Raw genomic sequence first — 12,071 nt, 5'->3', positions numbered from 1 at the left:
CCACATATTTGTTATGGGCTCAGCTTTCCATGAAATGAGGAGGGAACTGCAAATAAAGTACATTCCGGGAACATATAGATTCTTTTTTATGTCACCTACATACTGGGGATACAAACCTTTCTAACCAACCTTGTGTCTGTTATATAAAGTATACATACAACAGGCTTATAGCACTTTAAAACAGACTTGTGACATTTCAGTATGTCGATGGAAGAGCAGTGTAGAAATACATTATGTAAGAAGTAGTCTGAGAAATACAAGAGGGTGATCTGATGTCTTATGTAAAGAGGACCTGTTGTATCTTTATGTCAGTGAAACCAGCTACAGTCCTGCTAACTTTATTGCAGCTTTTCTTTTGTTCACACTCACCCATGTTCTCCTATACTGGCTTTCCTTAGATTGGGCTCCTGGTACTGTGAATGTGTCAAGTAGGCGGTCCCCAGCACACTTTTTTAATCAAATTTGAAGTGACCCATTGACAGTATGCAGTGGGGACCACCCACTTGACAAATTCACTGTATCATGAGGCAACTATAAGTAGAGCTAATACATGGGAACGAGTAGAAACCCAGTGATGTGATGCAGACAAGTCACATAGCCTAGTAATGGGTAGGCGTTTACGGGACATCACTGATAATATTCTGTTTTAGGGTCTCGCACTAACAGCAGTGGTCATGTGGGAAAACAACCGCATCACCACAGCAGCCGATGCAGAGACACTGGCTGGAAGTGGTGGAGGGGCAGCGAAGAGTTGAGTATTAACATAAATATTTTATTCCCCCAATCTACCACTACCAATTATTTTTTTCAGACAGCTTCAGGCTGTGTTCATGTGAACGTATTTGCACGTATTACATGCATAATCCGCGGTAAATGGCGTCAATGAAAGTACACTTATTTTCATTTTTTCTCTCACACTTGCGTGTGCTACGCGCGTAAAAAAAAACCACATCATGTTCTATTTTACTGCATAGCATGTGGATAAGAACTCTATTCTCTATGAGTGCGTTCAAAACACAGTGTGGCGTTTTTTGCGCATGTGGCTAGGAAACATAAGAAGGAAATTGAACATTTGCGCAGGCATATGCGAATAAAAACGTCACAACTTTGCGATTTTTACGGTCATGTGAGCCGGGCCTCAATGTAAGATTTCAGGGAGTACGTTGGAAATTTAGTGAAAGTTCCATTTCATCAATATATAGAGCTTGTACCTGAGCAGCAAGTGTCACGGTTGGTCTACACCTCTGATAGAATCCGTCTTTAGTTTGCATGTTTTGCAATGAACTTAACTGTTTGCTACCAACTAAATCTATGCATACTCTATATAAAAGAGCCCGTCACAGTAGACTTAGGCACAGATTGACTTGACAGCAGAGGTGTGTCATTATATATTGCGTTGTTAGCATATTATGGCTTAGGAATGAAGAACTATTTCTTGTTAGGTGGAGTGATATTACAGCCCGTAGTATCATTTCCATGTAATTCTGTAGCTTATATAGGAGGGAAAAAAAGTCAGTCACATTTATTCACCATCACTGACACAATGCAACTCACATGCCTAAAATCATATGTAAACAACTAAATCAGCAGGTAGAGTTAAAGCTTAAGCCATTCAGCGCTGGTAGGGGTAGGCAAGGCACTTGCTCTGCTCCTGTGCAGTGCGGAATGGATTAATTAACAAAAAAAGAAAAAAAATCATCATTAAAAAAAAAAGAAAAAAAGTATTTCCATTACAGGGAGTCACCACTGGCTGCAATTCCAATCTCTGCCGGCTGTTGGAGTACTAAGCATGAATATCACTTTCAGACATCTCACAGCATATTAGATCTTTTGGTTACCCTGCTCCAAGACTCCCAGGCCAAACCTTTCAAAACGGGGAATACTTTTGCTACTGTTAATGCTAGAAGAAGGGGAACAAAACAAACATGTCTAAGTTAGACCAGTTAAAACATTTTCAAATGCACTTCATTCACTATACAAACATAATATCATTAATTATAAGATTGTCCAACAAATAAGCAACATTCAAGCCTAACAGATCCAAAAAAGAGATTTCCAAATGACGAATCCCTTACTTATCTATTTACATGGGTATAAAAACAAGGACCTATATGCATGTTGACTCAGATTTCTAGCCTTTCTGTATTAAATGAAACATTTGATGCTTGCTCAACTGCTGTTGGTAAATAACGTGACCTCCCACTTCTCCGATGGTCATTGTGACTGAAGAATGAGTTAGTACTGCATTTCCCCTTCTCGAGGATTGTACTACTGACCCAGAGCAAAACTGGAAGTAGAGCAGTCGTTTCCTCTAATCCTAGTGTATTGCAAAAATAGTGTATGTAGTGGCTTCTGGAGGGAGGAATATGAAACACGTATGGGGGTGCGGTTGTGAATCGATCTTGATACTGCTGATCCTTACATACGTTGTCAAAATCATTGCATCCAAATAAAAAAAATCCCATTCATGTAGGAGGATGTAATCCAAACCAAGATCAGAACAGCAAATAAAACAGACTGTGTAATAGGTGTGACCATCAGGACTAGGGTCAATATTAACACTTCCTAAACATACAAAGTGGTTACCAGTGCTATGATGGCATAAACCATTGATATTGTGCTGTTCATTGATGGACAATCTTAAAAAACACACACAGGAGTAAAAGTGCTTATTAGAAGGACACAGAAGTAAAAGCACCCGGTGCAATGAACCCACTAAAATGCTGGTAACCCTGCTTTAGAAAAAATTACTGCTGGCCCATAGTGCTTGAGAAACTAGTACACAGATAGTCCTACGGTTAGTACCAAGGAGGTTTCTTGCAGTCAGAATTTGTTATTCAAGCAAACAGCCCACACCGAGAGAATAGCAGGCAAGAAAAAGATCAAAGCGGCAGATACATCCAAGGGTTAAAAAGGTTTTCTAATATTGGTGATTATTTGATTTGTGGATGGAAGGTAAGTGTCCACGAAGCTGTAGATTAGCAGGAGACGCATGGAAGCATGCAGGGCAGAGCCCAGTTAGATGGCCAGCAGCTATAACCTATGAAGAGGAGAAAACATAGTTAAATCAACAATCTTGAACATTAGAGATTAAAAGAAGGAAATTGTATTAGTAATGTCACGCAGGTACCAAAGACAGGTTTGGTGGGTTAAAGGAAAAGACACTGCAACTGACATGAGATGCCAACATAGATTTGGTTAAAGAAAAAAATCTCATGTCTGCTAAAGGGGGAAAGGGGTGGCCGTAGGGTTCGCAATTGTGACCCGGCCCTTGAGCATGGCACAGGCAGACGAAGGGGACGCAGCGCTTCCCATTGTATAACACAGCTCAGCATCTCCTCCTTGCTCTCACACTTCCAATATAGAGATGGGATGGAAGTCGGGAGGAGAAGCTGAGCTCTATGGATTGATCAGACGCTGGCCAACTTTCCCTTTCACTGCCTCCTGTGCAGTGTTGGTCTGAGCAGCATGGCAGCGCCAGGAGCGGAGTGAGCTGCTAGTGATCAGGAGGTGGCTGCAGCTTTATGACCAACACTTGACTGCAACCAGCAGTGCCCGCCTTACCAGGAGGAGCACCCAGAACTGATCGCTGGGACCAGGGAGAGATGGAGGAGCCGGAGTGGGGATATCTACAAGTGAGCACCAAACGCACCCCGCTAAATCACATAGTCATACTATGACCTCCTGTGTATTGTGAGCCCCCTGTGACCCACTCCAATATACTACATTATGATCCCCCTATGCTCCCCTCCTATATAATGTACTCTGGTGTGCATCCAATCCTATGAACTATGACTTGATGTGTCCCCCACTACTATATACTATGAGTTATAGTATATAGAAGTGTAGGGCCATAGTATATAGGAGGGAGCAAATGGGGAGTATACAGGAGTGTCATAGTATATAGGAAGGGAGACAAGGGGGGGGGAGTCAAACTATAGTATGCAGAAGAGGAACATTGAGAGGTCATATTATATAGAAGTGGGACCACATATAGGGGTTCATAATATATAGGAGTGGTGGATAGAGGCGGTCATAGAATAAAGGATGAGGCACATATAGAGGTTACAGTATATTGGGAGGGTCACCTGGGGCTCATAGTATATTATTGGCATGGAGGGCTGTCATAGCCTCAGTATATTGGTAATTTTCCTTATGGTATGCTTATAATTTCCTTTTTTTTATTCAGTAATGGTAGGGTGATATTATCCAGTGACAATATGGTAAAATTATTTAATCATAGTGTAGGGGTATTATGCAGTCAGAGTATTATTTAGTCATGGTATTTTGAAGCGCCAAGGGGGCCCGAGCTGAATTTTTGCACCCAGGCCCATGAGCCCTTAGCTAAGCCCCTGTAAAAGGGTTACACAGAAACAACTTCAATGTTCTCTATGGGAAAAAAAAGTTTCAAATGGCCTTGTAAAAGTCTGAAAAAATTCAGATGGATTTTGAAATAACCACAAGGTATATTGCAACGTTTTGTTCTCCTAGAGAAACACTAAAGTCATATGTGAACGGTGGTGATACAGTCATCTTGTGACTCGGTGACCCTATGGAGCCTGCGTGCAAAATGACTCAAACAGAATTGAAAGCAGAAATAGAAGCAGAACTTGGATTGAAGCCTCTTTGTTTCTCTGATTAGTCATTATCACTCACATGATGCCTATTTCCTGAACTATTCAACCCAATATAAATGTATTTCTTTCCGACATCAAGGCCAGGAATATACAGCTACCATGTTTGTGTATAGAAGCCTTTTCTGTTACTAAGTAACTTTACTATTATATTCTGCTATGGAGATTCCAAATATCCAAAGCTTTATATGAGACACCCCAAGAAGCTAAAAACCCTTTTATCCAAGTTACGGGAAATGTATGTTTGATCACTGATATATCACCTAACATTCTTTCACGATGTTTAGTTTTATCAAATACAAAGTGTGCTGATGTGGAATAAACCTCCCCATTTATTTGTTGGTGACGGGGCAGTGGATATGTAAGCCATGCTGGTAAAAGTGACCCTTTGTATAAAAATTGTTCCAATGTCTACTGACAGTTCGTACAAAGTAACATACATGACGTATGGAGGAATAAGTAATACAGAAGAAAACAAAAGCAGAAATAAGGGAAATAGAAGGATCAACAATGTAAATGAGTTCAGAACATTCCGAGTGGTGTGCCCAGACGCAGATCATGATCATGGAGGATGGAAAGAGGGATGGCAGCGATGAAACCAGCAAATAATAAAATCCAAGGGAAGAAAGAAGGTAAAGAGAATCAATTAATGACATTGCCTCAATAGTCTAGAAATGTACAGGCGGATACGTTTTGCAGCATACAAACATACAAACAAGCTGTGTCCTCTACTAACCACTTTGTAGCTTTACTTTACTAAGTACGGGCTTTACTAATTTACGGACTTTCAGTGTGTTAAAAAATGCAAATTACTTTATTATATGATTGCCTTGAAAGTGAGCTTGCACTTAAAAACATTTTCATTTACATGCATTTAAATTATGCAACTGAATGTATCTTATTCTAACACTTGTTTAATGGAATGGATTCAGAAGAATATGTCCAGTGACTCTGGAAGTTAGTAAGGCCAGTTTCACATCTGCATAGGAAGCTCCAGTTGCGATCCGGCTCAAAATACCGGAAGAAAAAGCGCTGCATGCAGCACTTTTTCTTCCGCCCTAAAGCTGGGCAGCTGAATGGAAACCGAACTAAGCCTATGGGTCAATGGGTCCATTTGGCACTGTTCTGTTCTGTCCTGAGATGCAAGCGTTCGCTCAAGGGGCTCCCCTTTCCTGCTGTACGAACAGAGCAGGAAAGCGCCCCACCCCGAGGCCTCGGTCACACGGGCGTTTTTTACCGCGATTTGCGGATCGCATAACGGATGCGCATCTGCAAATCGCGTGACCGGGGCCGACGATTCGCTGAAAAAGCTGCACCTAGCAGTGTTTTCAGTGAAACCGCCCTGCACTGCCCGCTATCCTCAGCTGTCATTCAATAGCTGAGAGCTGCCTCTGATTCTGATTGGTCCCTGCGCTCAGCCAATCAGAGGCAGCACTCACTTACCCATTCATGAATTCATGAATGGGTGAGTGAGAGCTGCCTTTGATTGGTGAGGGCTGTGACCAATCAGAGGCAGCCCATTCAGCAGGCGGGGATTTTAAATCCCCGCCTGCTGAATACTACACAGAGCAGCTCAGGAGAACTGCCGGATGGAAGCGGCTGAACTCCGTCTGCAGGGAAAAGGCGAGTATCCTTTTTTTTTATTTTTACACATTTTAGGATGGTTTTCAGGGAAGGGCTTATATTTTTAAGTCCTTCCCGACATTCATCCCGCGCTCGCCGGCAGCCAATTACTTTCAATGGAGCCGGCTGTATTGCCGGCTCCATTTAATTCAATGGGCGAACATCGTTCTTCTCTGCCACAGCTGTTACATTGAGCGCATATATAGAACACAAGGAATCGCAGAAGGCAGATAGGCGCGTTCTGTGAATCATTGTGTCCTATAATTTATCGCACATCCGCGTAAAAAGCGGACATGTGACCGATCCCATTGCGAAGCATTGGGTCTATATATGCGCGGATTGCATGCGCAAATCGCGCGAAAAAACCCCCGTCTGACCGAGGCCTGATCCAGAAGCAAACGTGAAAGTAGCCTTTTGACAAAGCTCAGTTACAGGTAAACATTTACTGCATTGCAATGTTACAGTACACCTGACTTTCCAACAAAGTAAGGGCCAGATGACATCTGAGGCATTGAACATCCTTGTTACTAATTTAAAGGTACCTGACTAAGCATCCTTTTACACAGGCAAATACGTTGCCCATAAGTGTGCCATTGCTGATATTTTATAGCAAGTTGTTTAGACTTGCATTTATAGGTTACAATATCATGTATTTTTTCCTCCTCTCGCAGGGATTGCATTGCAAATGACAGGCAGATTATGCCTCTATGTGAAGGTGATGTGCTGTCAACAAACAATGATTTTTAGGTCTGCGTAAAAGATGCGATCAGTGACAATGAAGTGAATTAATGTGTGTTGTTGGATCATCGCACATTTTTACACTGGATCGTGATTGGGGAGAAGTGTTTTACTGAACTACTGTAAGGGTGGTCATCGCCCTATGTAAAAGTTCCTTAATGTTAAAACAGTCAGTGTAGGTTAAGACCCCGAGATACTTACTCTGCAGATTTCCAGAAGTGACCTGGATGTGATAACCTTCGGTTAAGTTTTGGCAGCTTTTCTAACATGTCCATAAGGATTGTAAAGCTTGGCCGGTCATTAAAGTCAAATGCCCAACATGCAGCCAGAATTTCCTGTATAAAATAAAAGTTTATGAAAATTTAAAAAAAATGTGAAAAATGTCATTCACTTCAGCAAAAAAGAGAGATCAGTTATTAAATGAGTTATTAAAAGAGGTTGTGTCACCACAAACAAACACTTTTATAGTAGATCTTCTGCAGCTCCAGCTCCAAACCCCGGACACGCAGGTAGCCAAACATTTCGCCTGGAGCAGGGATGTAGTATTATATGGGAGCCTTTTGATGAATGGCCATCCATATAATACATAGATTACTTACCAAGTCCACCAGAGTTGCTCTCCTTTTAAAGGAGTATCGATCTCCTCCATAATGTCTATATACCCAATACGGTATAGAGAGAGGAGTTGTTTTCATGAATCAACCATTTAAGGGACATTTTACACGGGATGATTATTGCTCAAAATGTGTTCAAATGAACAAAATTGATCAATGCAAAAAAATAGTTTACTATTTGTTCACTTTTCGTTATCGATGACTTTACGTCAGCATAAAACATCGCTGGATTGTGGGATTCTCGCTGCGTGAAGGTTAAGCACTGACCGAGAATCCCACAATCCAGTAGCGTTCTCTGTCTAAACTCTCCGCACGAGCACTAACGACCTTAGCGGTGACGTCAGCACTCGTGCAGTCCCTTAGTCGGCTCTCGTTCCGTATAAATGGGACATTAGTGAGAATTTTTAAAGCTTCATTTACACCTTCTACATGACTTACAGTGACCTCTTTTCCCAGACTTATTGTAGATAACACCTGCTTCACGCCTTCACCACTTCCAACTTGCCAGATAAGGGCTTCGGGTGCTTGACTTTTGAATGGCCAGTCCCGAGCTTGCAGTTCATACCATACAGTCCTTTAAAAAAAAAAAAACCCACAATAATAATATTGAACGTTCAGCATATGTGTATATATGAGCCAGAATTCTGGCACATTTATATGATTAAATCTCTATCATTGTGCTTTGATTGCGATATAATCTATCTTTCACTATCTTGGCCATCATAAAGCTGACCATACACAAGACAGGTGTTGTCCAAGCAGTCATCTCTTCTGCTTACTCATAAACACGCTTGGATTGGCTGTATGTGCATTTCGACAGGAAGATAAGCTGCTAGCAGACACCTCTGGCACAGGTTGATTTATTTGATATGTATGGTCTGCTTTGCTGACAGAAAATGTATAGAGCCACAGTAATGTTCAGAGGAACACTTCTTCACTTATACAAAAGGAAACAGGACTTACTGTGAGACTGATGAAGATGGAACTTCATGAATCATTGTCAAATGAAAAATATTCCAATTATGTCACAAAGCATGATACAGCGTTTATACAGATAGAGGAATCATTGATGGATTTGAAACTCACCCAAAGGCATATACATCTGCAGCCTTTGAAAAGGGAAGCTTGTCTTCATCCTTGCCAGGAGCCATCTCACGAACAATTTCAGGGGCCAAAAAGCACAACCAATCATGGCTTAGCTTCAACTCATTTTCACGTCTAGCCAAAAAAGCAACAAAAAACGTCTCCAATGGGTAAAGGGGAGGACAATGCCAACAGAACTTGTCCTAAACATATTTTTAGCTAAAAGTTCAAAGTGTTTCTAAAAAGATGGACTCAATTTTAAATCTTTATATCTCGGAAACCATGAACCGCCCATAAATGAAACGCTCACCACTTGAAAGGGCAGGGCAAAGAGTTTTAAATGATTAGATGCCTCTACCAGTACCTAAACAGACCCTAGCCTCGGTCAATTGCCAGGTGGCAACCCCGCAACACAAGTTGTTTTACGTTCTGTAATTCTGTAAGACTAAGGCTGCCTATCCACGGGTGTTGCAGTATCCCGTGGTGGAGATCTGCCGCAGGAGCCGCCGCCCGGGAGCAGGAGCCAGCAGACGGATCTCTGCCGGTCAGCCTATCTGACAGATGGGCTGACCATGGAGAATCGCGGCAAATTGCAGCAAGACAGAGCACCGTCTCATTGGCACCTACAGATTTTCTAAATGACACTACCTCAACACTGGATAAGTATTACGGGACCCCAGAACTTGACACTTTACTTTTGGTTCCCAAGGTTCGCAGACATTAATTACGCCCTGCGATATTCTCTGGTTTTTGTGCCACCATTAGCAACTAATCTGGATGACCTTGAAAACAGAATCAATCCAGCGGTGACCCTAATGGAAGAAAACACTTTGAGAGGTGTTTGGGGCTAATTCAACGGTCTTCTCAATTGTGTCTGTACAGCAGGTGGAGGGCACATACAGTATATATATATAATGGTTAGTAAAACTTCATACCTAGTTAATCGTTTTCAGCTTTTTATGTAATTGTAACATGTTGCCATTGTAAAATATACTGCTTTGAATTTGGGTCCATCTTTTTTAAATACCCTGTGTTTACAGATGTAGCAAAATTTAGCCAAATGCTGCTATCTTGGTCCAACAAAAGATACTGAAAAAGCAAAAAAAAGTCCAGTGCCGCAGTTTATTTAACAGGGTTAAATGCCAAGTTAAACTTTGCTACATCTGTACACTTAATTTATTCCATCAGACATCAGCTCTTGGTGTGGTTCTTACCTTCCCTCCTGCACAACTCCTGATATCCCAAAGAGACCAAAGTCTGTGATTATCACTTTGCCATTTTCATAGAAAACATTCTTGGATTTTAAATCCTTGTGGACAATGCCTTTGGCATGCAGGTAACCCATACCCTAAAGGAGAGGGGAAACCATATGGAGAAATATGAACTAGAATACAGTGAAACAGAACATCTTCATTAGTTATTGGGTTGCACTATGACAGATCACATGTAAGGTCTTCATTAAAAACTTCATATAAGGGCACACTCATACCAGCGTACTTTAGCTGCATATTACGCACATATTTTTTACGCAATATTAGGCAAATATGCATGCAACATGCATATTTACTGCATATATTTAAGAACTCACAGCCTATAATGGTGCAGATTCTACAGCAAAATAGAACATGCTGCAACTTACTTTCAAGAAACGCAGGCCTGAATGGTCTGATGTAAATCAATGAGCTTTTAACACTGCGTATTAAGTGTATAAAAAATCCAGACAAAATCCAGAGAACATACACCCATGTGAGTGGGTCAATCAGACCATGGCTGTGCCTTGTCATAAGTATGTGTGTATATATATGCATGCCTCTTCGGATCTGTTTCATTATGCATGAAATAAAAATCATGTTGGCTCTAATTCTAAGCTTTGTGTTGCCATTAGAGATGAGCGAACGTACTCTTTTTGGGTGTTTTTGCACTCGAGCACCGCTTTTTCCGAGTAACTGACTGCTCAGACGAAAACATTCCGGGGGTGCACGGGGGGGGGGGGGGGGGGGGGGGAGCGGGGGCGGTTGCAGAGGGGAGTGGGGGGGAGAGAGCTCCCCCCTGTTCCCCACTGCTACCCCCAGCTCCACCACGCTGCCCCCCGAATCTTTTCGTCCGAGTAGTCAGTTACTCGGAAAAAGCGGTGCTCGAGTGCATAAACACCCGAACCGAGTAAGTTCGCTCATCTCTAGTCGCCATGTATGACGCTTACCTGGCGTAGGGCGAACCGACGTGCTGCCAGCTGGGATTACTTCCAGGTAAACATCTCTATTTATACATGATATTGTGCTTGGTAAAGACGCCTAAGTGAATCGATACGTGTTGCTTTCATTGGTTTACTGGAGGAGTTTTTTCACTCTCCTCCATGCATTTATGTGTTATCCTTTTACTTTGATCAATAAATCCTCCTTCAATAATAAGTCAAGAGTGTGGAGGTTTTTTGCTGCCGTGGCGTTTTCTCTTTCCTTGGACATGGGAGTATTGGGGTTACCTCACACTGCTGCCTGAACCTTGGAATCCATAGACCAGGAGACTTATATTATATTCCACCAGCCAGGATTGCGGATAGTGAGCGGGGACATCCCATAGCCAGAGGGACCCCTGCTCAGTGCCAGGTGAGTCCTTTCTTTCTGCCTTTTATATAGATATCATCTAGCTTTATCCATTTCGGGCGCTTCCTTATATATACTACCGGTATACCTTGTCATTATGCATGAGGAACCCCGAAAGGTTTGAAAGCTCACTATAACATCATGTATTTTTGTTAGTCATTAAAAGGTATCATATCTACAAGATGACTTGGTTTCTCTCACTGAGAACAATCACATTTTAGTCAAGGCAGTGAAATCCAAACCTTAATTTTTTATTTTTGCAGCTACAGAGCGTTTTTTCTGGAGTCATAAGCTGACATTTTTATTTGTACCATTTTTGGGTACAGATCATTTTTAATTGCTTTTTATTGTGTTCTCATGAGCCAAACCACAAAAAAAGCTGCTCTGACATGGTTTTTCATTTTTATTTTGTCATTTCTTCAATGTGTGATAAAAAATGACACAGTTAGGCCTCAGTCACACGGGTGCATCGGCGTCCGGGGTTACTGCAGGAAGGAGACAGACGTACCTGAAGACGGCCGTCTCTCAGAGGAAAAAACATGTGACCGGCTTCATTGCTATGATTCCACTCCAGTTACTGGGGGCTCAGCTTCTGACCCTCCACGAAGCAGCGCCGTACATATATGGTGGGATGATGGAAACTACTGTCCCACTGTACCATATATATAGTGAATATTGGTAAGGGATAAGTATCTACTTATGTTAAAGGAGTTGATGCACCAACATTTATCACCTACCCACAGGATAGATGAGAAATATATGATCACTAGGGATCTGGC

At 41.9% G+C, this 12,071-nt stretch overlaps 1 protein-coding gene across 1 annotated transcript in view; it reads right to left on the bottom strand.

Annotated features, from left to right (window-relative positions):
- Nucleotides 1-4,445: 4,445 nt before the first annotated feature.
- KSR1 (kinase suppressor of ras 1) overlaps nt 4,446-12,071 on the bottom strand; it is a 149,161-nt gene continuing 141,535 nt past the window's right edge. Inside the window, exons 15-19 of the mRNA XM_066578866.1 lie at nt 9,907-10,040; nt 8,696-8,827; nt 8,048-8,183; nt 7,197-7,330; nt 4,446-5,048 (exon numbers count right to left, since the gene is read on the bottom strand). Of these exons, the coding sequence (XP_066434963.1) occupies nt 4,967-5,048; nt 7,197-7,330; nt 8,048-8,183; nt 8,696-8,827; nt 9,907-10,040 (618 nt within the window). The 3' untranslated portion in view covers nt 4,446-4,966. The remainder of the gene's footprint in view (nt 5,049-7,196; nt 7,331-8,047; nt 8,184-8,695; nt 8,828-9,906; nt 10,041-12,071) is intronic.

Source organism: Eleutherodactylus coqui, chromosome 1 (assembly GCF_035609145.1).
Source record: "Eleutherodactylus coqui strain aEleCoq1 chromosome 1, aEleCoq1.hap1, whole genome shotgun sequence".
In the NCBI taxonomy this organism is placed as follows: domain Eukaryota; kingdom Metazoa; phylum Chordata; class Amphibia; order Anura; family Eleutherodactylidae; genus Eleutherodactylus; species Eleutherodactylus coqui.
Note: the sequence above shows the minus strand (reverse complement) of the source record. Positions and strands in the feature narration are given on the sequence as shown.